The sequence below is a fragment of the Asterias amurensis genome, chromosome 2, assembly GCF_032118995.1.
Source record: "Asterias amurensis chromosome 2, ASM3211899v1".
Classification (NCBI taxonomy): domain Eukaryota; kingdom Metazoa; phylum Echinodermata; class Asteroidea; order Forcipulatida; family Asteriidae; genus Asterias; species Asterias amurensis.
Genome location: NC_092649.1, coordinates 20177599 through 20205572, shown reverse-complemented (window position 1 = coordinate 20205572; position 27974 = coordinate 20177599). Strand labels below are relative to the sequence as shown.

Below are 27974 nucleotides of genomic sequence, written 5' to 3'. Positions count from 1 at the left end.
CATAATGAACATTTTATTTGTTATGTTTTTATTTAGGATAGCTGCATACATGTCTGATGAAGCCTACCTCTGCAACAGAAGATGCGAGAGTGTTAAGATTTAAGGGTCTGTATCAAGTGTGAATTATGATCAACAAGTTATTTTGAAATAAATCAATACATTTTGGACAGTTTTATGATGCTAGGCTTTAAAGGAACATGTTGCCTTGGATCTGACAAGTTGGTCTATAAAAAGCGTTTGTAACTGTTTTTTCATAAAATGCATTTATGGTTGGAAAGACGTTTTAAAACTAGAATACAATGATCCACACAAACTTGCCTCAAAATTGCGTGGTTTTCCTAGTCGACAAGGTAAAAGGAAAACCGTGCAATTTCAAAGCATGTTTGTGTGGATCATTGTATCTTACTTTTAAAACATCTTTCTAACCATGCATTTTATAACAAACGGTTAAAAACACTTTTTATTGACAAACTCGGCCAATCCAAGGCAATGTGTTCCTTTAAGATGAATGTATGATTTTCTGAAGTCTGGAGTCAAATAATAATACAATTTGTGTTATGTTATATTTTATGAAACTGTCAACGCTGCATGTAAGTGTTTTAAAGGCAGGGTTAAAAGTGGTTTTTACCATCTTTAAAACATGTGGGCTTTCATATAACAATTGCAGTGTGTTTATTACCAAAGGGTCCCAATGCGAGACTTGCACAATCCTCACTTTTTAATAAGTTCTTGGAAAATCAAAATACCAGAATATTTATTGTTTTTAAAATCCGTATTCTTGCTTTTATCGTCCTCCTTATTTGTTTACAGTGTTCATTGATGTGTGATATCAGTTCATCATCACAGTGTAGGAGTATCATTTGTTAAAGTGGGTCTGGTGACGTGATGCCAGATGAGGAATGCGAGGCAGGCCGAGACGGTACACCAGACATGCAGATAGAGTGTCGAAAGATGGCCTGCCCAACACCAAAGTGGAATGTCTGACTCTGAAGAGGGGTAAGTAAATTCTTGATAGTAGGTAGAGTGCTGGCCAGTGTTGTAGCAAGGACATTTTTAGTGGTGGGTGCAGCTGAATTTAAACTTGGTCAGAAATTGCGAGCAGTGCGCACGTACTTTGTTGTAAGGATTGTTTTTAGGGCTAAATATTAACATTCCAATCGTGCCAAATGCACATTATGTAAGATTCAAGAATCACAATTTTTAAGTATAATGACAATTGTTATTACAAAAATGTGTTAAAATGAAATAATTGTGATGCATTTGTTGTGAACAGACTGTTTTTTAAATAGTTTCTGCTGTTTGCTTGTTGTAATCCCGCCGCGATAAAGTTGAACTTGAACTTTGAAGGTGGAGTAACTGTCTCAATAGTCTCAGGTACAGTTTCATTCTCAGCACTAACTGAAGCTGCACGAGATACTTTTATATCATCTTCCAATATTTTCCCGTTTTCAAAAAAAGTTGTCCAGTTTACCGTACGTTGCGAGGCCATCTTAAAATTAACACAGATCTCATTCAAGTTAAAAACCCAGCACGCTGTCACACGTGTGGACGAAGCGAACGTGTTTACATGCCTACATCCGGGACACGCGAACTCATACACTAGACTTTACACAGCCCCCTTGTACTGTTGTGTGGCGATACTGTTTGTGTGTACATGGAATGCGTGAAATCCCCGCGAAAACCTCACGACTAGACTTGTAGTGCACTTTAGGGTCTACCACAGCGCGCGCTGGTGTACACCACATGTACATACATACATCGTGTACATGTGCACGGTACTAGCACTGCTGTCAGCTTGTATAGACGGTACGCCTTCTACACTGTACTATAGTTGGTTCAATAAAAACGTCAGGGCACATTTCACGAAGAAAACTTCACAAGATGGCAAGAGGCAAGTTACGTGGGAAAACACGTTTGAGGTTTTAATTGCTCGTAATTCTGGCCCAAACAAATTACAACTGCATTTAAAATGACAAAACACGAAAAACATGACATTTTAGTCTTGCAATGTGATCAATATCAGTAGAACTTTTAATTTTTTATTAATTTTGGGGGAAATTTAGTGGTGGGCGGCAGTCTATTTTTCAGCTGAAGTGCCGGGCGGTAATTGTCAGTGCTGGGCGGGCCCGCCCACCGCCGCCCACCGTGGCTACAACGCTGGTGCTGGCATGTTCTATGTAATTCAGAGGTTGTTGGTTCAAATCCTGCTGCCTACTCCTAAGGAGTTTGTTCAGACACAGTACTAAAGTATTTAACTCATGGTTCAATCCGATCAAGTTCAACTCTGTGTGTCTGAACGGTTCTAAAGTTAGACTGAATCGGTTTAACCTGTAAAAGTAAGATCAGCGAGCTGGGGGGGTTTATCCTTAGACCACTTTGGGTTTATCTTTAAACACTTTGTGGACCGAATAAAAAAGACCCCTCTCTCTCTCAAGTTAGTTAGGGTGTCTGCTGTCCCGTGCTGGTCCAAGAAACAAACTCTCTTCAAGCCTCCCTGTCCAGAGCTGTCTGAAAGCAAGGGCCCCCCTGAAGGGGAACAACGTTTTACATCCATCATGGAGCTAGAATTATATGCATCCATCTTGTAAAGTTGAGTCGGTTTGGGTCTAACTTGGTACGCTTTCTGAACATACCCAATGTTCAGAAATGCTAACAGCACTCTAGTGCTGTTGGACATGGTTTACCCGTCCAGCTGCTGCTGTTTTAGTTGGTAAGGTACAAGACAGATGAGACATTACGACTCTGTTGTACCTTTTACCTGACTGCCCCATAACCATAACAGGGCACTGTGTAGACTGCAAACTAGCCGGCCACATGCACGCCTGAGTGATTTATTACATAACTCGGTAACTCACAACAAGTGCTGCGATTGACAGTGTTGAACACACCATCCTTCTCTTTTAGCTCCAGATTTGGCATTCAAGACGGAGCCCAATGGTGCAAATTGTATCTCTCCAATAGAATTCGGCTTGTTTGTATCAGAACTGCGATATCAGACCCCGTTATCCTGATTTTCTCTGCTCACACAGTGGTCAGACTGGGCTCGCTGGAATCAGGTATTGGAAGCTGTTTCTTCTTTTTGTAAATCTTCTGTGAATTGTCCCTAGCTCAAATTTTCACAGGTTTGTTATTTTATGCATATGTTGAGATACACCAAGCGGGGAGACTGGTCTTTGACATTTACCAATAGTGTCCATTGTCTTTAAGAGGTTAAGCATCCATCACAAATGAAGTGTGAACAATTGTAACTTAGCAAAAGATTTGGCAAAATTACATTTGTACCTAAAACTGAGACTGTTAAGAGGGGGACACTGATTTAGATGGCCTTGTGTTGTCTGTCGACATGTTCAGGGAGTGTACTGGATGGGTGTTTTGGCAACATCGCAAGTTTTGTTTTAGCTTGGTATGGTGTGGATGAAAAGGAAGAAGCTATAAAAATAGTATTACATGCGGGTACAAACATGTGTAAATCTCTTTTGTGTGAGTATAGTAAAGGGAAAACCACTCAATTTCGAGGCATAATTGTGTGTATTATAAAAGCAAACATCATTCTAACCATGCATTTTTTGACGAACAGTTTCCAAATGCGTAGCAAAACTTTTAGATCAAATGCAACGTGTCTCTGTAAGTCACATTGTCCCATAAATATATATTTGAAGTTTCCCACCTGAATGAAAAACTTTATTTTTATTTCCACTTCTGTTAATAGTCTGTGATTGAGCTTACCGATGATGCACACGACTCAGATGGTGCAACCAAGACGCAACCAGGCGAGACGCAATGACCTGACATTCAAAGTTCCTATTTCTGTGATATCCACGTAAGTTCATTTGTCATGTAAATTGCCAGCTCACACGCAGACCTCTAGCATGTCTAGTCACGACATCTACAGTGGATATAATAGATGTTAAATTTGCATCGGGGATAAAGAATATTAATTTTGGTTTTTACCCATACACCGATGTGTGTTAGCACTCTATACTCAGTACTGTATACTCAGTACTTCCCGAGTCCTGTGATTCGAACCCACCCATTATAAGATCTTTGGGAACTCCTCTAAATGTGCTGCTCCCCCAGACCTCAAAGAAAACTATGAAGTCCTTTCCTTAGTCATTTGTTCTCCTATTCATACTTGCGAATTCTAGCAATGATGAGATCCCACGCTTTTTCATGCTCTTTTTCTGAGAAAAATAGATAAACGTCTGTTCATTCATTTGTCTTTTTCTTTTATTTTTTTTCTTTCATGTTCAGCTAAGAAAAACGCGCAATTGTTCCCTGTGCAGGATGTGGACGGTTTACATGAGTCAACACTTGCTGAGAAGACACCAAGTTACGGACAAGTCTTTACGAAAGCAGCACCTCAAACAGTCCTTGCTAAAGTAAGTCAATCTTGCATTTTTTCATTAACAATTGAAACGCTTTATGAGTGTAAGGAGTATGTTACTTTTACTTATGGTGGAAACTGTAAGAATAAAAATATATATCCAAAGGCAACTCAAAGCCCTTAATCATACAGTATTTTCTTCAAGGTATGTGCGAACTACATTTGAACAATGAGATCTACTCTTTAAAGGAACACGTTGCCTTGGATCGGACGAGTTGGTCAAAATGAAAGCGTTTGTAAATGTTTTTTATATAATGCATATGGTTGGAAAGATGTTTTAAAAGTAGAATACAATGATCCACACAAGTTTGCCTCAAATTTGCGTGGTTTTCCTTCTACTGTGCGAACTAACACGGTCGGCCATTTATGGGAGTCAAAATTTTGACCCCCATAAATGGGCGACGTGTTAGTCGACGAGGTAAAAGGAAAACCACGCAATTTTGAGGCACGTTTGTGTGGATCATTGTATTCTACTTTTACAACATCTTTCTACCCATATGCATTTTATAAAAAACGGTTACAGAGACCAACTCGACCGATCCAAGGCAATGTGTTCCTTTAAACATAGCACCATGTAATGTTTTACAGGGTACTGTGGTGCAATATGCTGCCAACTCGGCGAGGAACACAAGGGCAAACACTTTCTCTTTTTGATAAACGCAGTTGGTTCTTTTGCGTGGGTTACACAAAACACAGGACCAATTGGCCGTCAAATGATGAAGCAGTTGTTAAGTGTCTTGCTTAAAGGCAGTGGACACTATTGGTAATTACTCAAAATAATTATTAGTGTAAAACCTTTCTTGGTAATGAGTAATGGGGAGAGGTTGATAGTATAAACCATTGTGAGAAACGGCTCCCTCTGAAGTGACATAGTTTTTGAGAAAGAAGTAATTTTCCGCAAATTTGATTTCGAGAACTCGCATTAAGATTTTGAGGTCTTGAAATCAAGCATCTGAAAGCACACAATTTTGTGTGACAGTGTTTTGGTTTTTTTTTTTTTTTTCATTTTTATCTCGCAACTTCGATGATCAATTGAGCTCCAATTTTCACAGGTTTGTTATTTTATGCATATGTTGAGATACAGCAAGTGAGCAGACTGGTCTTTGACTATTACCAATAGCGTCCAGTGTCTTTAAGGACACAAGTGTCATGGCTGGGGATTTGAACCCACCCTCTGCTGATCATAAACACCAGAGTTTGAATTTGGTGCTCTTACATACCACTCACTTCCAGTATTGTTAAATTGTTTGGTTTAAATGTCTACAGACAAATTTACCCACACAAAGTAGACAGTCATGTTTATGTGACCAGCAGAGCAAAACTCCTTTGTAGAAATTTGTATTTCCTTGATAGTCAGTTGAAGTTAAGGTTGTAAAGACTTGATACCTGGCATATAGTTACACCATGTGAAAAAAAAAATGCTTAATTGCTACATATGAGCTCTTAACATGACATGAAGCTTTTGATGTAATGTTGTACGAATCTAATGTTACTTTAAAATACAAGTGTCTTTCTATTAAGATGTTTTTAAGTTTATAATTCGGCAGGACTTTGGATTTTTTACACACATGTAAGCATAGACAATTTGTCACCCGCTCTTTTTTTGTTAAAGGACCGCGGCAGATCCACCTCAGTTGCAGCTCCAAGAATAAAGGGGCAGTCCAAAGTAAGTAATTTTGAAGCACTCTTTTTGTGTGCTACATGTATATGGTGTTTGAAGCTTTGCATGGTGTGGATAATAAGAGTAACTATATATATAAATTTGTGTTTATGTGCATTTACTGTCTGGGATATTTATTTGAATTTATTTTTATGATTTGTATAAATAGGGTGACCTTGAAGTCGGAGACCTGGTGGCGATACCTAAAGCAGAAACAAGGAAGACCATTTATTGCCATCGTTCGAAGGATGGATAACCCAATAGAAGTTCAGTGGATGGAAGGGAACTACAACAGTGCCTGGCGTCCATCTGTTTCAGACACCAATGAGCCCTATCTAGATTATTGTCATCTTCAGCACATGGTTCTACTCCGTTTTAAACTTGATAGCAGAAGAAAATGAAGCAAAGAAACAATCAAATTACTAAGGGAGGCCTATCGAGAAACTGATGCAACCATGAACTTTTAGACCTTCCCTCCATCCAAATCAGTTTAAAAATTATTTTGTAATTTTTGTTATCAAGGTTTTGTCCATGGTGAGTTAATAGGGCAAAAAACAGGGTTTGGGTACTCTTGTAGGACACGAAACACAATGTCCACAGAGTTGCATTAACCTACACGGGGGTTATGATTGTAGATTCGCTTATAACTTGCTGATAAAATGCTGTAGGTATTTCGAAATGGGTAAAACGAGTATAATTTTTTTTTTTTAATTGTCACAGTGAGACGAAAATTATTTTCAGCTCGTAAAACCTGTAACCAGTTAATATTTTAATATAAACCACAAGGGAAACTGACTGGGTAAATTTTGAAATGATTTTTGGGGTTGAACAAAGAATTGACTAGAGTGGGATTCAAACCAACAACCTCCGGCACGTTAATCCGGAGGTCGTTGGTTCGAATCCCACTCCCCCAAAATCAGTTAATATTTTAAGAGAATCTTTCTACCAATCCACCATTTTCTCGCGACAAATTGTAAGGATTTTGCCAAAATTTTCACAGGATTGTTGTTTCATCTATGGTGGATAACAACATTAACGCTCACTGTGACCATTTTGTCAGCTCCATCAAGCCTAAATACCTTAAAACAACACCGTTGATTACATAATTTTTTTAATGAATTAACAGACCCTTTTTGACTAAATAACAATACCTATTTATTTGCAAAGGAAGTTTGGAAAGCTTCTTACAGACCAACTAAATGCTGGGACAGAGCTGTTGGAAAAAGACACGACCTATTTCAGATCATACATGATTTTGGCACTAATCCTGTCCAACGTGGGTAGGGCAGGAGTAGTTGCCAACTTGGAGTTACAAGAGTTTGAGGCAGCAAGGGCTCAAAGTAATCGGTGAGTGATTGTTGTAAGTACATTTCTATTATTTTTATGTAGCTGAACATTACCCTTCCACATGTGAACAGTTTGATATGTTATCTGGTTGTTATTGTTTCTTCTTTTGTTTTCTTCTCTTGTCATTGTTAAGGTTGTAAAGACTTGATACCTGGCATATAGTTACACCATGTGAAAAAAAGAAAACAGTGGTTAATTGCACATATGAGCTCTTAACATGACATGAAGCTTTTTTATGTATGTTGTACAAATCTAATGTTACTTTAAAATACAAGTGTCTTTCTATGAAGATGTTTTTAAGTTTATATCGGATTTTTTACACACGTGTAAAGCACAGACAAAATGAGTCGGATGTCGCCCAATGCATTATTAAGTTATGGATAGTTTAATGTGGTAAATATAAAAAATAAAATAAAAATAAAAATGTTTTTATTTTTTAAGATCTATATTTGCATGGTTAACCTTAGAACACTTACTTTTAGGCAATAAAGCTATGAATACAACAATTTTATGATACTTATGTCCAATTTGTATCCATTGGCGCGAAATGGTACATTAGTTTCAAACATCACTTTGCTTGTAATTCGTTTTTCACAAAAAATGGTGTATTGGCTAATTTTAAACGGGAGTAACTCAGCAATGCAATACACCCCAAAGTTTAGACATATACTAAATTTATGCTGCTGGTGTGTTCTTTCCAGCCATGCATATAACTCAATTCTTGAAATTGTCAACATCTGACTCATTTTCACAGAGCGTGTCACATTTGATTGCACAACATGTTTGCGGAATCTTTTAGAAATTGTTTTTTTTTTACTTTATACATTACAATAGGTCAAAAAACACAAGACGGCGGACGTTGCTGGCCCAGCACCGGTTGTGGTGAACACAACTATACGCTGACAAAGTCTGTCGGTCCACTCCTGACTCCATCAAGCCAGCCTGCCCTTTCTTTGTCACCAGTAAGGTTAAACCTGTTCGGGTGGCACAAGATCTCGGCAGGCACTGGTTTCTTGTCACTGGGGTCAGGAGGATAGTGACACCCACCCTAATTAGAAAAAACTATTGCGACGAAGGTAATATATCTAAAAAATTATTTGTTGAACTAATCAATCTTCAATAATTATACACTCTACCACTGTAGATTTTGAAAAACCCAGCCAGCACAATAAAAACGTGAGACTCACAATCATAATTGAAGTCTTACATAGCACATGTGTCTACCAACAAGGTACTCATAGGAGATGAGTACATAAAACTTTCAGAAAGATTGTTTTAAAAAGTGATTCCTGAGACCCAAAGGGCCTTACTCAGAAATACCGAGACTATGATGTTAAAATGTAAAAACAAGGCATGCTCATAACCTCATTATGCAGATGCTAAATCTGGATGTCTGCAAGTTAATTTTTTTGAATTAGGCCCATATATGCACAGCTTCGCCTTGTTCCCCTACATGAAGCTTCAGACACTTGAAGAGCTGTCTAGTCTTCTCCAGAGTGACATTCACTTCTTCCCCCTCCTTCTTTGTCAGGGAATAGCAAGCTGCCTGCAAAAAAAACATCTATGTAATCAGCAGAATTCTTAAAATGGTTTCTACTATCTGCTTCTTCAGGAAAGCCTCCCTGGATGTCTGCAAGTTTACTTTCTAAGGTAGGGCCATATCAGCTTGTTGCACTGCTTTGTAGAGACAGTTCAGAATTCTGCTGATTACATGTTTTTTTGCAGGGGTGGTGGTGAGCTTTGAAAAATCTCACGCATAGCTGGCCTCTGGACTTTGCATCTCTGTATTAGTTTGCAAGATCATCACCAGAGTTTAATAATGTAGCTGTGTTTATAGGGTTTCTTTTTTTTCCGTTTTCACATCGATCCTCTAAAACAAGATGAAACACATCTGCAAGTCTACTTTTTGTAAGACGCTCATATGTGCTTGTTGTACAGCTTTCCCTTGTTACCCTACTTCAGTACTTGAAGCTTTAGACACTTGAAGAGCTGTTTAATCTTCTCCAGGGTGACATTCACCTCTTCCTCCTCCTGCTTCATCTCGGAGTAGCAAGCTGCCGGCAACAAAACATCAATATTTTCAGCAGAATTTTGAACTGTCTCAACAATGGTTTCTACCTTCTGCTTCTTAATCTTCAGGAAAGCCTCAACATGAGCAATCCTTGTGCAGGGTGTGTAGTCTGGAGCAACAAGACGATTTTCTGAGCACTGTTTGGCTCATGTATTACTGGTGTCCTGCGTATCACCTCAATCCAAATCATCACCGCATATGTGGCTCATCTGCAGTTTGTGCTCTTTCACTTGTTTTTTAGAGCACTGTTGTCTTTTCTTCAGGAAAGCCTCTCTGGATGTTTGCAAGTTTACCTTTTAGGATCGAGGGCCATCTATTACATGTGCTTGTTGCACCGCTTTCCCTTGTTCCCCTACTTTGAAGTTTAAGACACTTGAAGAGATGTCTAATCTTCTCCAGAGTAATATTCACTTATTCCTCCTTCTTCATCATGGAGAAGCAAGCTGCCCGCAACAAAACATCCATGTTATCATAAGAATTCTTAATACATTATTACTAATGTTCTGCATTTTATTTCAGCATCTTCTCTTTGATCGCAGAACCCAAGAACGATGTCGAGCCAGTGCATCTTGAACTCCAATCGCTGATGAATCCATGGTGTGTGATCAATTGAATCAAAATACAAATAACTATCTTATTATGGGCATGATCATGACTTTCAACCAAGTTTGTGTATGTCTCCAAATAATAATCAGAATAGTTTGGACCTTGTGGCTTATAAATTCCAATGTCAAGTCATAGTACAAAATAACTCCTGTCACTTAATGGACAGCCATAAAAGATTGTGGTTTCAGCTAAGGTTGATGATCATTTATTGTCATGTTTTTCCAACCTAATTTGGCATAATGGCCTTCTCCACAAGCTCCATTCATATGGTGTGTCAGGTAGCAAAGCTCAAATTGCTGCATTCCTTTCCAATCACAAGTTGAAGAATGTGCTTGTGGGTCAATCTTCTCCTACTCGCTCTATCAATTCAGGTATTCCCCTGTGCGCGGTCCTTGGTCATACTCTCTTTCTTGTGTACATACATTAACGATTTACCCGATGTAATTTTGTCTCAGCTTGCCATGTATGCTGATGATTCAACCCTATGTGTTTCCTCCAACCCTTCTAGCACTTCTCGTGGTGGTGGGTGCCTCACTCAATAATGATTTTGAGAATGCACTGAAGTGGGGAAGCAACTTGCTGGTCACCTTCAATTCTAAGAAAACTAAACTACTGTCCCTCCATTCATATGGGTGAGTCGACTTTGCCTGAGATGTCACACTTGCGCCTGCTTGGACTTGACATCTCCAGTAATACAGGTTGGGAGGTGTATATCTCAGGTATCGCCAAGAGTGCTTCCACGCCAGTAAGTTGTCTGTATCAAGCTCAAAAGTTCTTACCTCCAGACATGCCTGAGGCTACTCTCTACATATTTCTGTACAAGACAACTATACGACCCCTCATGGAGTACTGTTGCCCTATTTGGGCTGGAGCTTCTGCCTGCCTTTTATCTTTACTAGATCGAGTGCAGAAGCGCATTGTTAACCTGGTTGGAGAAGAGTTAGGATCTACACTACAACCCCTTTCTCAACAAAGGTATGTAGCCAGCCTCTGTCTGTTTTACAGATATTTCCATAGTAAATGTTCCACCAGTCTATTCAACCTTGTTCCTCCTGACAGGGTGTTTGAGCATGAGACTGGCTTTCTGCTTGTTCTTATCCTTATACTGTGGCTGTGCCGAGATGCTTTTCCCTTGTATTGCATCTTTTTAGAACTCTTTGCCTGGTGCATGTTTCCCTTCATCCTATGATCTGTCAATTCCTACCTTTAGCTCCACTGAGTTTCTGCATATCTATGTTTTCTTCCTTGTAGCCCTTTCATACCTACAGTGGCTTTTGCCTTGTTTTTGGGCGAACTTGCATAAAAAATAAACAACATAAAAAAAAAAACATGAACACAAGTGGTTAATTTCACTCGGGGACAAGTTTTTGAAATCCGACCATCTGTTTGTAAGTTTTAAACGATTTCCCAAGCAGAAACTTCTTCTTGGGAAGTTGTTTAAAACGAATAGATTTGACTTTAGAGACACTTTCATCATCACCAAGGTTGTTATGAGTACTTTTTGTGTTTGGTATATGCAGTGTTCCAGGCGTATAGGGATCGAAACCTACGTAATTTTGATTGCATAGATAGCAAGGGATAACACCATGTACGCTTCGTGCAGCAAACCCAGAGAAAATACTGGGTGCAATTTACTCACAACTGTGATTCACATCAAGAAGTGTCATGGCTTTCTGAACCCTTGAAAGAGGTCAGTATTATGTCATAAGCCATGTAAGCCAGAGGCCATTTTAAAAGCTGGGAGTTGGTTTGACAAAAACGTGAAAGCATTATTTTGTCAGAATTTTTTTTTATCTTTTCAATTGAGGTATATGAAGTATGATTTGCTAGAAGACAATTCAGATGATTTGAATTTAAGGTACTGATAGATTATAAAGAAACTCATTATGGAGATTATTTAAAAGTTTTCCAAAACAATACATCAGACGTACTTTTTTACATAATATTTTCACTTAAAATTGTTTCTATTTCTCTGGACTATTTATAAAACTTAGGTTGGGTAAAACTGAAGTAGTAAAGTAGTTTTATAACACAATTAAAGCACTAGGTAAAAGTTTTGACCTTTTTACCTTTCAGTGTTCTGCACCATTTGGTCTGGGAGAGCAGACATGATCAATCACAAGCCAGGCTCAGAGCCCGGATAGCTGGATCGTCCCAACTGATGATGAGTCCTGTGATGGTCCACTAAGCCACTCAGCTCCCAGGGATTGTTTCACGTGTGCTCAGCGGACGTTCACTGGGTCAAAGGACCATTGAGTCAGGTCAGGCCCAGTCTTGTGATAAAATACTCTCGTGGACTTCTTGATAGATACGGGGACACATATGTACTCAAAATAATTGTTAGCATAAAAACTTATTTAGTAACAAGTAATCAGAGCTGTTGATAGTAGAAAACAATGTAAAACAACTCTTTTTGAAGTAACGAAGTTTTTGAGAAAGAGGTTATCTCTTACTCAAATAGTAAAAGACTTCAGGCCTGAAGCCTTTTATTATGCATCTGAAAGCACACGGATTTGTGCGACAAGTATATGTTTTATTTCATTTTATATTCTCTTGCAAGTTTAACGACCAACATTTTCACAGATTGTTACTTTATGCATATGTTGAGTTACACCAACATGATCAAGTGAGAAATTGGCTCCTAAATGTTTCACCACCCAAAAAAATGTTCCTACTTTTTGTGCCCATGATTTGCACCAGTCTTCATTTCATAGTTTTTCTCAAGTTGGCACAAGAAGACATAAGACATAAGAAATCTGTATTGATGATCTTCAAAAGAAGAAATTGCATTGCTCACAAGTTTTTAAAAACACACCAAAAATATGAAAATGAAACAAAATATAGCAAAAGAAAGGAGAAGAAGATTATTTGTTTCTTTGTCTGGTTGGTTGTTGGTGGTGGATTTTTTAGCCTGTGACCTCTGGGTTCACGTGCCGGTCTGTCAACTGAGCTTACCTGACTAGTTGTAGCTCAGTTGGTAGAGCACCGGTATGTTAACCCAGTGAAACACAATACTTTCCAATGGCCGGGATGCTTCATTGTTTTATTGTAAAGATTATTTCAATGTTTTTCTTTCTTCAGTGTCCTAAAGAGTGTGATGGAGATGACTTCATAAGGACTGCAAGTTTCAATGCCATGACGTTTATTTGGAAGTGTCAACTGGGGTGGACCTCCCTCCATCAGACCAGAGACTTGGGAGATCTGTTACTACCAACCATGTAAGGAGAAAAGTAATGTCATTACACAATGTACTTTTTATTTTATTTTATCAAGTAACACATCACAAGGAGCAATCAATATTGGTTGAGAGTTGAAAGTTGAGAGCAGGATGTAAATCTGTGACCTCTGGGTTGACGTGATGATTTGCCAACTGAGCTAACTCGACTAGCAATCCCAGTCAGCAGAGCACCGACATGTTAACCCAGAGGTCACAGGTTCATATCGTGCACAAGGATCCGTTGATAGTAAGCCCCTTCTTTCAGTAACGATCTTACGTATAGTGTTGGCCAAATCCCCAAATGTCACTGAATTGGCAGGCTTTCCCAGAGCTGCCACTAATGCCTGACAACCAATGATGAGGCAAGAGGAAGAGTTATGAAGTTCAATAGCTTCAGGACAAACTGTGTCTTTAGTAAGTTATCTGCAAGTATACAGACTTGTTTCCAGTCCGGAGTGTACTATTCATTTCAGCAATTGAAATAGGGACTGGCTGAAGCTTGTGCTTGAAGATAGCTGGCAAGTCAACGGGACGACCTGCTTTGTATAGGCAGTAACAAGCAGCCATTACTTTAGTACATGGTACTTGGTAGTTACCCTCCTGAAACTTCTACTGGTGAACTTGACAAGGAGGTCAAGAGAATGTCGTCTAATTCAGTATGTTGTTGTTTAGGCCTAAATTGTGAATGCTTTTGAAGATTTGGTGGGATTTCAAATCTATGAGGGATTGTTGCAGATTATTTCATAATTTTAGTGTTCTTGGAAAAAAAAAGGTTCGTACTAGATGGTAGATAAGACGCTGGGTATTTTGAACTGATTGTAGTTGCCCTTTTTTGCCCTCTGCGGTTTTGATTATAAAATGTGGCTGTGGTCGACTTTGATACACCATTGATCATCTTATAAAGTGTTGTTAACTGATGGTGATGTTGTTGTTGACTCCGAAGAGTGTCCCAACCCAAGGATACGAGCATGCTGGAAACACTGCTTGTGCGGAAATCGCCACAAACTAGCGTGCAGCCCTTCTCTGACCATTTCCAGTCGTGTAATCTGGTTTGCTTTGTGCAGGTTCCAAGCAGTGGTGCCATATTGGAGGTGAGTTTAACAAGGGTGACATAAAGTCTTTCTTTGAAGGTTTTAGAACACATGTGAAATTTACATTTGATAAAGTTGAGGATCTGGGTAGCTTTAGTGACTGCATGATCGACGTGGTTTTCCTAACAAAGGTTTTGCTAAATAGTGATGCCCAAGTAAGTGAAGCTCTTTGTCTCTGCCAGTGGGGAGTCAGACATGGTCATGGTGTAGGATGTTACGCCAGTATTACGTTTGCGAGACAAGTGCATTGTCTAACATTTAGCCATGTTTGAAGTTCATTCCCCATGTTTTGGCCCATTGGGTGTTTCTATCTGCCTTTAGGACAGTTCCTTGTCTTTGTCTTTACTCTCTTTGACATTACACTTGTGTAAAGACACATGGATTAAGACGTCTGGCTTAATACCTTGCTTAGGTACAATCATTCTTTCTTCAACGAATGTGTTCACTTGTTTCTTTACGAGTCCTCTGGCACAAAGTAATGGGTTTTGAATCTCCTCTGTTGCCAAGTCTTTTATATGACAAGATTCTGCATGGACCCAGGTGAAAGTGATGCATACATCTTGAATCTCTGGAAGGTCATGAGTAATATGCCATCATTCTTACAGCAATATCTCATCATTCTTGATTTCGCTTTTGCCTTAATTTGGTTGCTTCATTGTGACCATGTCACTCATTGGCTTGGTCTGGGTCTACTTGGTTGAACTTTTGAACAGAACACTTAAAACAAAGTCGCCCCGTTGAAACTCTGAAGTTTGTACATCTCTGCTAAGTACACTGGACCCCCATCGTGCATAGTTCAGGTGGTCATATCGCATAATGTAGGGCAACATCATACTGAATGAGTGGAGATGAATCTCCCAGATTCCTTCTTGCTGAGCTCGAGTGAATTGGATCAAAGTCCGTGAGTAATGCCATCTCAAAATTGGGGATTAATTGCAGTAGCATTGACTCCATATCCATGACGTTCCACCAGAAGACGAAATGAACATCATCAGATTTACTTGCAATGAAAACTTTAGGAAGTTTCTGAAAACGTTCCTGTTTCACACATGTTACCAGCTCTGCAATTCTTTGTACATCAATTGCCTTTGCAGAAATTTCATCACGACATTCCTTGACCACTTCTTCAGCAAACAAGAAAATTTGTGGCAACAAAAGCCACCACAGGACAGGGCTTGCAGGGTGCAAGTTTGTGAGCTCTTATACTGTAGCCTTGTTGTATGCTTTTCCTGACAAGACCAGCTACACAGACCCCTCTCCTAACAGTCAACTCTCCAGCCATACTTCAGCTAAGCCAGATCCAGCCATGTGATCTCCTATAGTCTTTAGGAAGTTCATTGCGTTATAAAGTCCGTCAAGGCGAGGGATTAGTTTATGTTGAATTTACATCACGGATCAAGTGTATTCATTTTGGTTTTACCCTCAATAAGTCTTTACCCTTTTGAAACCCTTTATTCTCTTTTACAGTTCAGTCCACAAGCTTCCATAAAATGCAGCACAATATGCCTGAGGAGAAGGAATATTCCATTCTAGTACAAGGCAGGCCATTGACTGTCTTTACTGCCACACAATGCAAAGCAGCACTACAGCAGACTCATCAGTCAATCGACAGGAGAATGGGAGATTTTTGCATTGATCTACCCAAAATGTGTGAGGAGTTTATTTTCCATTTTATTTGATTATTATGGCATAAATGTTATTAATATTTAAATGACATTGTAATTCTATCAAGGAGACAGCAGCCAACCTGAATATAACAGTGTGAATATATCGAGAAAAGTGCTACATGCACACCCAATCTTGTACACTCCGGCAACCGTGGACCTCCTACTGTCACTCTTTGGTTTATATACTCTCTTGACAACAGCTCCTATTGGTTTTGTACACGTTTTCCAACTGTAGACCTTTCCCGACTGGTGGACCCTATTGTCCTCTTTTGTTAAAGGTCCCCAGTTTGAATGTGTATACCTATCTCATGCACACACAGAGGCCTGGGGTGTGGCTTACTAAACTTTTATCCAATCAGAAAGAAGGTAATTAGGACCCGAAACTCACACTGGACTGCAGGCCCGTGGCTAGTGATATTAGCCCCTGAGCCAGTTTTGGGGATTTGGGAAGTTCAGTGGTACAATGTATTGTGTTTATTTCCAACCCAAATGAGGGATATAAACATTGGCATCTTCTTGAAGCTGAGGTGGTGGTGAAATGCCTATTGTATCGATGGACACAGAATATGATTAATAAGACACAGACGGTACTGTAGTTTGGACCAAGCTCTGGTGTTGCTGATCAGCAGAGTGTGGGTTTGAATGTGACACCTAGTGTGTCCTTAAAAAAGACACAATCAGACAACTCAATTAAAAGACTGAGTTTGTCATCTCTTTAATAATCAGTGATTGTACATGGGGGAAGCCCCGATTTCACATTGCTTTGATCTTGTTGATGGCAGTGGACTCCTTGGTAATTGTCAAAGACGAGTCTTCCCACTTGGTTTATCTCAACATATGCATCAAATTACAACATTTGAAAGTTTGACCTCAATTGGTCGACAAAGTTGCGAGAGAAAAAGAGGAAGTAAAAAACCTCGCCGCAAGTTTTGTGGTTTCAGATGCTTGAATTTGAGACCTCAGCTGAGGTCTCAAATCCAATTCAAATATTTTAGTGAGAAATTACCTCTTTCTCAACTATGTTACCTCAGAGGGAGCCCTTTCATACTATCAACAGCTCTATGTTGCTTGTTATCAAGTAAGATTTTATGCTAAAAACTATTATGAATAATCACCAATAGTGTCCAGTGCCTTTAAAGCAGTATACATGTATTCACCCAATACCGTTTCAAAATTCATTGTTTTGCTGATGAATAACAAGTATCTTATCCCATCTAACCTTATTTTTTTCTCTCTATTTCATCAATCTGACAGCAACTGGTCATATACAGCAAAGAACTGACCCAACCTTTGCGGATGTCCGATTTGGTCAGTTTGTCCCGTATGCTTTGGCTGGTGATTGCTGCAGTTCAGCTGCCTGTCCACAGGGTCATTTTCGTATCAATCTGATTGGATCCAGCCTATAGTCTTAGCTCCAGACTGGGACACGTCAAAGTAAGCTGTCACTAAGACACTAACCAGAGATGATGTGAGTATTTATGGAAAAGCAAATTGAAGACACATTTTATTTTAGTAATAATTAAATTAAAACATTCATGTTTGGACAATAGCTGTGCATCTAAAACAGTTTCATTTAGTGGTTTTTAAATTTAAATTTTGTTTTAACAATTAACTTTAATGTTTCAAGAAACTTAATTTCAAATGATTGCTCCCTTGGCCCGCCACTATCATGCATTTGTAGCAGTTAATTACCGTACTACTAAAAGTTAAAAGTTCTAAAATCATTGACTGCAGTCAGAGCTTACAAAAGTTGTTATTCCCAAAATGTATTCTGGTTACAACTAGGACATTCACAAAGGTCATTTTAAGTTCACAATGCAGATGCATTATAAATGGGGATGTTTTAATTGAGCCGGCCACTTATATTCGATCCAAAAAGTTTTGCTGATTTATTTGGCCAAGGACATGAATGTATTCATCAAGGACAAAATGTATTTCTAAAATGCTGGGCAAATTTTGGCAAATCTGGTTAGAATTTTGAGGGAGAGTTTTTGAAATTACTCATTAGAAAAGTGTTTAGTGATTAGGGGTTGAACAAAGAAAAATTACTAGAGAGTGCGATTTGAACTGACAGTGACAACCTCCAGATAAACAAACCAGTGCTCTACCAACTGAGCCATTAAACCCTATGTTGGAGGTCTCCCTACTTTGTCACTATTATTGTTCTTTTGGTGCCATCAGTTAGAAGCCATGTGCCATTTAGCCAGGTATTACACACCCTAGTTTACGATACAACCTAGGCGATCACCTTAAAGGCATGGGACACCTTTGGTAAATGTCAAAGACCAGTCTTTTCACTTGGTGTATTTTAACATATGCATAAAATAACAAACCTGTGAAACTTTGAACTCAATTGGTCTTCGAAATTGCGAGAGAATGATGGAAGAAAAAAAACCTCTTTCTCAACAACTATGTTACTTCAGAGGGAGCAGTTTCTCAAAATGTTTTTATACTATCAACAGCTCTCCATCGCTCGTAACCAAGTAAGTTTTTGAGCTAACAATTATTTTGAGTAATTACCAATAGTTTCCAGTGCCTTTAAGGGGATGCAACTTTGTTTTTACATTTAATATAAAATATAAACCACAAGGGAAACTTACTTGGGAGTTTTTAAATGATTCAAACAAATCATTTAAAATTCACCCAGTCAGTTCCCATTGAGGTTCATTATTTGACATAGGTTTTCACAGTGAAATGTCTCTATTTTGTTCTTTTTCTTGTTTCAGTTGGACCAGAAAATAGTCGGCAGATGTGATGGATTCTGTGGTATGTGTTTTTTTGAGGGAAGGAGAGACATTTTAGGAGTGGCATACCTATCATGATCCAGGTACGCAATATTCTCCCACAAAACAACATTCGAGGAGTGATGTATTTATCATGACACTCGGGTCATAGTGATCTCATCACATTATAAATACGAGACCATTAGTTTGAATAAATGAAGAAAAAAATAGCTAATGACAACACAATACATGCATCAAATATCATAGCAGTCTGGTAGGATTAAGTAAGGGTTGAGGTGAGTGTTGACACCTTTCAAACAACATCTCTAGAAAGCTAGGGGGAACATGGGTGGGTTCAAATTCAACCTTAGTAGTATGCCTGTGGATTTTGTTGTTGATGCTTAGGTCAGCGCCTTGTATACAATCCTTAACAATCATCAGTGTATTAGGTACAAACCTGAATAATACTCATCTTAGGTATGTGTGTGGTGTTGAAAAGAACCGAATATTAGAGTAGACCTATTGGTCCTTTTCTAGACTTGATTTCAAGTTTGAGGAATCAGGGTTATTTGATATCAATTCCTAATTGACCAACCCTACCCCCCATTACCACTCTGTCTACTTCTTCAATTTACTTATAGAGCGAATACTACGTGTACATGTACATTGGCATTGTTCCATATGTCGCCAGGCACATGACTAAGGGTTTAACACAAATGCATCCTCTGGTGGTATGCTTCTGGTTTCCAATGTCAGTTCACTAATAAATCTTGAGCGACAGGCTGCTGTTGGTATGCTGCTGGTTACGAATGCTGGTCCGCTTTCATTTCTGACAGGCCTATTGTTGTATGCCACTGGTTGCTGATATCGGTCCTCTGTCTGCTCTTGAGCAGCAGGCCTCTCTTGGTATGCCACTGGTTGCCAATATCGGGCCAATTTTGCCTCTGGTGGTATGCTGCTGTTTGCCGATGTTTGTCCGCTGATAGCTTTTTAACGGCAGACCTCTGGGGGCATGCCACTGCTTACCGATGTTGGTTCTTAGGCGGCAGGCCTCTGAGCGATAGGGCTCATGTAGTATTCTGCTGTCCTAATTTGTCAGGGGAGTAGCTGCCTTTTGGGCCTTTTCTAAGGGTTTGTGTCTGTAGCCGACACCACTTTCTCTGAGTGTTACCTGAATGATATCCTTCAGACAGACGGCAGGGCTGATAGGGAAGGCCGCCAATCCAGTCTCCCGAAAAAAACACAGCCAGTCTTTCTCAATGTTTTGAAAGTGCATTTGAAATATAATGAGGCGTACCTGTTGGGCCTAATATAATAGTTGACGCTACTCGGGCCGAACTCGGCTTGAGACGTTGTGACCACAGGTTTGTTCAACGTTAGAAATTTGTCTGTGCCATCCAGGCCGATCCTGGGCAGCTCAAACAGCCTGATCATGTTGGGCAGCTCGAACAGCCTTATCATTACTCCCATAATGGTGATATCCTTCTGACATTTTGCGCTTGAAACTGTGGACCCCTTGGCCACACTCAACTTCTCCCTTGTCCCAGTGCCATGTTTCCGGGTCTAATTGTTAGAAGTTCAGTCTTTCGGTTTTGCCACTGTATACATACAATAGTTTTGTGTCTATACCCACTGCTGTATTCAGCACGAGTCTATGCAAATGTAGTATGTGCTCTACAGGTTAATTAGTCGAGTGATGTAGACCCCCACCCTACAGTAGTATGAGCTGGTTCTTTGAGTGCTTTCGCATTTAATGCTTGAGAAAAAGAGGACACTAATGTTGTGTGAAATCACAGGGCTTCGTGGAGCAGACACCAGATGGTAGTACTGTGCGTTAAACTCTAAGTCTTTTGCCTGCCAGCATAGGAAACAATGTATATGTAGCTCTCTGCAGGTATTATTTTGTAGACCCAGCCAACAATATGGGGTGGGAAGTCTTATCCTGTTTCAATTTTTTTGAATGTCATTTATCAAAAATATAATAATTATGTTTCCTCCCTTCTTTCTTTTTTGTTCTTCTGAATGTCATTTAGCAAAAATATAATAATTATGTTTCCTCCCTTCTTTCTTTTTGTTCTTCCTGTTTTACTCTGCAGTGAATTTCAGTAACTTTGAAGCCAAGAATCTACGTTTATGTGCCTGTTGAGAAGAAGTGGCTACCTTTGTATTGGGACCACACCGTCCCAATGTATCCTTGTAGCTACTTGTGTAATATGACCACCTCTCTACGACTAAAAGTACCCCCTATACTGTGCCTTCCTTTAGTTTGGTGAAGGATGTGATGTGAATAGTGGCTTTTTAATGGTTACCAGTGATCCTTGCTACATCAGCCTCCACTTTGACATCCCTTTGCACAGTGGCCACTTCAAACCTTATCAAATGTATGATTGCACACTTTCAATTTGACCACTCGGAATCCAGTATCTCACTCCAACCATCTGCAGAGCTGCTAACTCTCCCGGAGTCTGCCAAGTCAAGCTCTGATGGCCGAGTGTTTTTTCGAAGTTTGTTTTTTGTATCAAATTATATATCTACAGATTGTATATTTTTTTTGTCCTTAAGAGCTGACACCCGGGCCCAATTTCATAGAGCTGCTCAAGCAGAAAATACTGATTAACCACTGTCTGCTAAGCAGAAATGAGCAGCATACCAGGCACAAATTGAACATTTGACATGGCATTTTAGCCTTTAACCTTATTCTGGTAAGCATGATGTGTTTTGCCTAGCTACTTGTGCTATAGCAGCTCTACAAATTGGCCCCGGTTTTGAGAATATCGCACTATGAAAGCATGATTCGTTGAAATGGAGACTATTCTCTGTTTGCAAGTGATAAATATGTTTCTAAAATCTGAAACAAGAACTATTTATACATGTGAACACAAAGGTGGGATTATCAAAATTTCCATAATTGGACAGAAATTAATTCAGTCAAAAGTCCCCAGTTGTGTATCAATGTGTATCTCATGCAAAGGGTTTTATAATAATAATAATTACAAAGTTTTATCAAGCGCAAACATATCCACAAAAGTGCTCATGGCGCTGTTACAAAGAAAACTCAACCAGAACTAAAAAAAAAAATTAAAAAAAAAATAAAAAATAAAAAAGCAGAGTAAATCCAAAAGAACATATCTATGGACACAGGTGTGCTTTGAGAGATGTTTTGAAAGAGTGAATAGAAGTGGATGTTTTTATGTGAAGAGGTAGTTGATTCCAGAGGTGTAGTGTGCAACAGAAAAAGATCTGTCCTTCATGTGCGATTAGATTTGATTTCTTGAAGAAGATTTTAATTTTTTTTTGCAAAACGAAGGTTGCGAGATGGTTTGTAGATGTTGAGCATGTCTAGGATGTAAACAGTGCTTTTTTGCCTATTAAGAGATTTGAAAAATAATGAGCAAGTGTAAATTCTGCCAAGATTGTTGAATTAAGTTGAGCTAGCATCTACTTTAGGTCCTAGTGGTCTAGGGTATTAAACTCAAGTTCTTGTGGCTGACTCATTAGAGTGTGGGTTCAAATTTTGTTAGCCACACTGCAGATCTTGGGCAAGACACGAATTACAATAATTGCTTCTCATCACCCAGGAGTAAGTTGGTACCTGCGAGGGTAGCGTTAGTTGATACGAACGATAAGCAACCAATTTGGTTGCCGGTGATGCATACTCTAAAGGAGTTTGGGTGGTTTTCGAAATACTATAGTGTATAGTGGTTGTTACGCCGTGATGCCCTTTGATACAAGGTTTTACACACTAATCAATAAATATTATTCATGGAAGCAATTGTAGTTTATTGTAAAAGTATTTTGTTTTTAATCATATTATTTGCAACTGTTGGTTTAAGTGCTAAATTACTACCAACCCATTGCTATGCCGTTTTTAGTTGTTTGCCCCTGTTGCTGTCTTCCACTTGTAATGCGTAATGCATAAAGATTGCCTTTATTACCTTATTGATTGTTTTATTTATTTGCTTTTTGGTTTTTTTCGTCATCAAAGTTGAAAAAAGAATAATGAAAGAACAAAACCTTAATTTGTGTGCTTTCATATGCCTGAAGCCTGAAATCTTCTAATTTTTGAGTGAGTTACTAACGAAAACTACGTTACTTCAGAGGGAGCCGTTTCTCACAATGACAACTCTCCATAGCTCGTTACTAATTAAATACGGTTATGCTAACAACTATTAGTGAACCAATCGTGTCCAGTGCCTTTAAAGTGTTGTGGTTTTTAAACTTTAAGAATGGATGTTCCTTTAAAATAATGTCAAAAAACTGGTGTTGAGTTGGTGTCCGTTGGATTATACAATCGGAGAAACATTACTGGGGTAACCGTTCTCAGATTGAAATAGTTTTGGATTACTGCCACACTACTTCGAAGTGAAATGATCCTCCAAATAGTTTATATATTTGAAAGCTTCTGTACTTGTATCTAACCAAGTAAGTTTTGTACTGCCATTATGTGTTAGGAGTGAACACCAAGCGTATATCTTCCCTTTAATATTGTTTTCGGTTTTTTTTGTTTTTTTTTTCGCTCCCCTTTTTACTCCAGATTTGCCATCTTAAACGATATCTAATTTTGTTAGTCCGATAATGTTCATTTGAGAAGGAGGGGGTAGTGGGACAAGGCTAATGGGGCGTTTTTTTCTATACTTTACGTATTTATTTTAAATTGCAAGGAGTGCCTCTTAAAATTTTGAATAAAAACAGCGAGTTTTGCATCAAATGATCTTGTGTTCAAAGCCATGCTTTATTTTCATCAAAAATGGGAGTTTGTTATGTACAGGGGGCAGTTCCTGGTTGGCAAGTGCCAGTTTTACATATTATTTTGTTTTTCTGGGCGGGGGGCGGGTGGAGTAAAATTAGATCTTTAAAAGATAGATAGTCTTGTACTTTTGATGCAATTTTAATAAAATATTGCCACTAAAGATTAAGACCTTTTGCTTAATTAAGACACATAAACCCAAACCCCACTTTTATATATAGTTCTGCATATCTTGGTTGCGTTTAATTTTACCAATCAGTTATTAAAATGTATGTCATTAGATATTATTCCAGCCCATAGAAATAAAACCCAGGTTCTATTTTTATGTACCAGCATTTAGTTATACAGACTCTCGCTTATGTTCATGCGGCGAGATAGTGCGGGAGCCAGTTGCGAACCCCTGTGGTCTGTAACGGGCACGGGTGATTGGAACCAGCCAAAGTAAACGACAGGAACCAGACTACCGTTGATCACAATATAAACATAATAGTAGGGGTATGGGTACTCGACGGCCTGATGCCGTGACACGATATTCAAAATGGCCACCAGCCATGCTTGTTTTATGTGAACACCGTGGATTTACTACGATCTTTTGATGTGATTTAATGTATCTAGAGGTAAGCTTTATCATGTAATTAAACTAAGTTCATAATGTAGAATAGGATAGGCCTCATGGGAGGCATTTAAACACCTAGAATGTCATATTTTGTGGCAATTTAGTTTTGCCTTCATGCATGTAAACATCGGCACTGTAAACGGGCCCCGGAAGTAGCTGTACTGTAGCTTGGCCCATTGTGGGTCATTGTGTTGTCAGTCAATGGCGACTAGCTGTCAGTCAAATGTAACAATCAATCAATTCTGTTAAGAGTATTATGGGTTACATCATCCTTAACCACTTGTTGTGTTCCAGTGTATTTCCACGCCAATGCGTGAATAGTTTAGTACATGTATCAATGTGTTGGCCTGTGCCTGGGCCTACCCGTTTCTAGAATGCATGTAAACGTGAGCTGTTGTTAATTGCTTATTTTTATCAAACATGTGGTTTCGTCAAACAAAATGACAATCAACCTTAAAGGCATTTGACACTACTGGTAATTACTCAAAATAATTTATATTATAAAAACTTATAACTTAGTAACGAGCAACAGAGAGTTGTTGATAGTATATAACATGGTAAGAATCGGCTTCCTCTGTAGCAACAATTCTTCAAAAAGAGGTAGTGTTTCACTCACAAATATTAAAAGACTTCAAGCCAGAAGCCTTTTTATTATTTACGCATCTGAAAGCACACAAATTTGTGCGTATGTTTTTTCATTATTCTCTTGCAACTGCGATGACTAATTGAGACCGAGTTTTCACAGATTTGTTAATGTCCAGTGCCTTGGATGCAATTGAAATAAAAACCATAATCTCTTCAAAAAAGTTCGTGTAACTTTGTAATATTAGACTACTTGCTATGGTTAACTGTCTGAGTGGTATGTATTATGTATACTGTTTTCCACAAATAAACTATTTATTTGAAAGACATCAATAAAATGTTCTTCTTTGTATCTTTTCCCTCTCCTGCTTACCCACATCAGAACAAGACTAACCACCCTACCCAGCCACCCGACCCAGCCACCCAACCCCCGACCCAGCCACCCTACTCAGCTACCCTACCCAGCCACTCTACCCAGCCACCCAACCTAAACCACCATACCCCGCGACCCGTCCAACGCAACCCTCACCTGCAACCCTCACCTGCAACCAACCCCAAAATGTTATCCCATTAGTTGTCAAATAAAACATTCCCATCAGTTTCCTATGTGAACTAATTTTCTATAACTACAGCGTGCGTCTTAAACTCAAATACTTGTCAAGTCCAAACCAAAGATTGTGCTTTATTGTGGAATATTGTTCAAGTCAGAACCAAAGACTCCCCTGTCTGCTGCCCTGTTAACCTACTCCCGGGTACAGCGTATGCCTACCATATACTCGCAAATTATTTACAAGCTTATTTTCAAGTATAAAGCAAGGATTTCCCTATGCAATATTACCCTGCTGCGTACCCTGTTTCCCAAGTTTCTAAATTTACTTTTAAATCCGAACCATAGAGTACCCCAATATGCCTATATGTTTGCTAACTTAACTAATGGTCTATACCTACAGCGTGTGTCTTCCACTTTAATTATTTCCTTAATGGTCTATACCTACAGCGTATGTCTTCCACTTAATTATTTTTCTAAGTCCAAACTAAAGAGTCCCCTGTATGCCTATGTTTCCTAAGTTATATAATGGTCCATACCTACAGCGTGTGCCTTCAACTCAAATTTATTTCTAAGTCCGAACCAAAGAGTCCCCTTTTACCTATTCATAAGTGCCAAGTATAAAGCACTGACTTTCCCATACCATAGCATCCTGTGTAAAGAATTCCACTCGCAAATTATATACCAAGTACAAAGCACTGACTTTCCCATACCATAGCATCCAAAGATATCCACTCGCAAATTAAATACGAAGTATAAAGCATTGACTTTCCCATACCACATATCATCCTGTGTAAAGAATTCCACTCGCAAATTATATACCAAGTATAAAGCACTGACTTTCCCATACCATAGCATCCTGTGTAAAGAATTCCACTCGCAAATTATATACCAAGTACAAAGCACTGACTTCCCCGTACCATAGCATCCTGTGTAAAGAATTCCACTCGCAAATTATATACCAAGTATAAAGCACTGACTTTCCCATACCATAGCATCCTGTGTAAAGAATTCCACTCGCAAATTATATACTAAGTACAAAGCACTGTATTTCCATGCCATAGTATCCTGTGTAAAGTATGAACCGAAGGTTTATCAAGTCCAAAATGCGTATTTTAATGGGGGGACCCACCTAGGTGTCGTGGGAAGGTGTCGGTCTCCGAAGCGAAAGGTCCCCGGTTCGAACCCTGGTGATGGCAGCGCCCCTCGATACGAGCCACGGTGGTGGCAGCTTGGTGAGTGACCGACCGCGAAGTCTCGACTCACCGCGCAGTGGCACCCACCGCTCCCACTCGCTTAGAAAAGAAACTTAAAACTTAAAACGAACCTATGAACTTTTTAAAAATGAATTTTTAAAATTTATAGTAAAAGACTTTTCTTTAAAGGCCTCGAATGTTTTCGGTAACGGGATTCGATCCCGGGACCTTTCGGTCCAGAGCCCAGAGCCCTTCCACTGGACCACTGCTCCTTCTTACTAAATGTGCGTTCGAGTTTAATTTTAAACCTTCGTATGAACAATTTTAAATCAAAACGGAATTAAAAGAACACCCATGATTCGAACCCGGTACCTTTCGGTCTAGAGTCCGGAGCCCTTCCAATGGACCACTGCTCCTTCTTACTAAATATGCGTTCGAGTTTAATTTTAAACCTTCAAATGAACAATTTTAAATCAAAACGGAATTAAAAGGACACCCAGCAGGATTCGAACCCGAGACCTTTCGGTATAGAGTCCGAAGCCCTTCCACTGGGCCACTGCTCCTTCTTACTAAATATGCGTTCGAGTTTAATCTTAAACCTTCGAATGAACAATTGTAAATCAAAACGAAGTAAAAGATCACCCATGATTCGAACTCAGTACCTTTGGGTATACAGCCAAGAGCACTTCCACTGGGCCACTGCTCCTCTTACTCAATTTGCGTTCGAATGTAATTGTATACATTAGAATTAACAACGTTTACACACAAAAAAGTAGTAAAGGAACACACATGATTCGAACCCGGTACCTTTCGGTAACTAGCCCGGAGCCCTTCCACTGGACCACAACTCCTTTTAATTGATATTCTTTCGAGAATAATTATAAACCTTAGAATGAACAACTTTAAATCAAATCGTAAGAAAAAGAACAACCATGACTCGAACCCGCTACCTTTTGGTGTAGGGTCGGGAGCCCTTCCACTGGGCCACTACTACTATTACTTCAATTGCGTTCGAGTTTAATTATAAACCTTAGAACGAGCAATTATAAATCAAAACGTATTGTAGCATATGCCTTCCACTCGCAAAGTACAAAGCAAGGATTTCCCTATGCCATAGGTTGAAGCGTAAAAGCATTTGGCTTAAGCATGGAAAAAAGAACACCCGAGATTCGAACTCCGTACCTTTTGGTTACTAGCCCGGAGCCTTTCCACTGGACCACAACTCCTTTTAATTGATATTCTTTCGTGAATAATTATAAACCTTAGAATGAACAACTTTAAATTAAATCGTAAGAAAAACAACAACCATGACTCGAACCCGGTACGTTTTGGTGTAGGGTCAGGAGCCCTTCCACTGGGCCACTATTACTATTACTTCAATTGCGTTCGAGTTTAATTATAAACCTTAGAACGAGCAATTATAAATCAAAACGTATTGTAGCATATGCCTTCCACTCGCAAAGTACAAAGCAAGGATTTCCCTATGCCATAGGAAGAACCGTAAACCATTTTTACTTCAG

The 27974-nt window shown here is 39.1% G+C and overlaps 1 protein-coding gene and 1 long non-coding RNA gene across 4 annotated transcripts; both read left to right on the top strand.

Annotated features, from left to right (window-relative positions):
• Positions 1 to 838: 838 nt before the first annotated feature.
• Positions 839 to 6051, top strand: LOC139949242 (uncharacterized). Its single transcript, XR_011787528.1, has 5 exons — positions 839 to 996; positions 2905 to 3056; positions 3710 to 3820; positions 4252 to 4379; positions 5997 to 6051. It is a non-coding gene; the product is annotated as an uncharacterized lncRNA (long non-coding RNA).
• A 2268-nt stretch (positions 6052 to 8319) lies between these two features.
• Positions 8320 to 24973, top strand: LOC139934003 (uncharacterized). 3 transcript variants are annotated; one of them, XR_011785670.1, is made up of 10 exons: positions 8320 to 8467; positions 9982 to 10059; positions 10577 to 11043; positions 11589 to 11758; positions 12145 to 12329; positions 13150 to 13286; positions 15844 to 16026; positions 17298 to 17511; positions 18770 to 18870; positions 20863 to 24973. XR_011785670.1 is itself a non-coding variant. In XM_071928258.1 (9 exons), exons 3-4 carry the CDS (start codon positions 10697 to 10699, stop codon positions 12254 to 12256), a joined length of 459 nt encoding a protein of 152 aa, XP_071784359.1. In that variant the 5' UTR covers positions 8320 to 8467; positions 9982 to 10059; positions 10577 to 10696; the 3' UTR covers positions 12257 to 12329; positions 13150 to 13286; positions 15844 to 16026; positions 17298 to 17511; positions 18770 to 18870; positions 20863 to 24973. The 3 variants fall into 3 exon arrangements, 2 of the variants coding, with proteins under 2 accessions (XP_071784359.1, XP_071784360.1); XM_071928258.1 differs by lacking the exon at positions 11589 to 11758; XM_071928259.1 differs by lacking the exons at positions 11589 to 11758; positions 15844 to 16026; positions 17298 to 17511; positions 18770 to 18870; positions 20863 to 24973 and adding an exon at positions 14229 to 14305.
• Positions 24974 to 27974: the final 3001 nt, after the last annotated feature.

What these genes read in the sequence shown, in the direction of transcription:
- LOC139934003 (XM_071928258.1), top strand. Translation starts at nt 10,697, where the DNA reads ATGGGTGAGTCGACTTTGCCTGAGATGTCACACTTGCGCCTGCTTGGA. An exon ending in CAACCCCTTTCTCAACAAAG is followed by an intron (nt 11,044 to 12,144) that starts GTATGTAGCCAG and finishes TTTACCTTTCAG; the next exon opens with TGTTCTGCACCATTTGGTCT.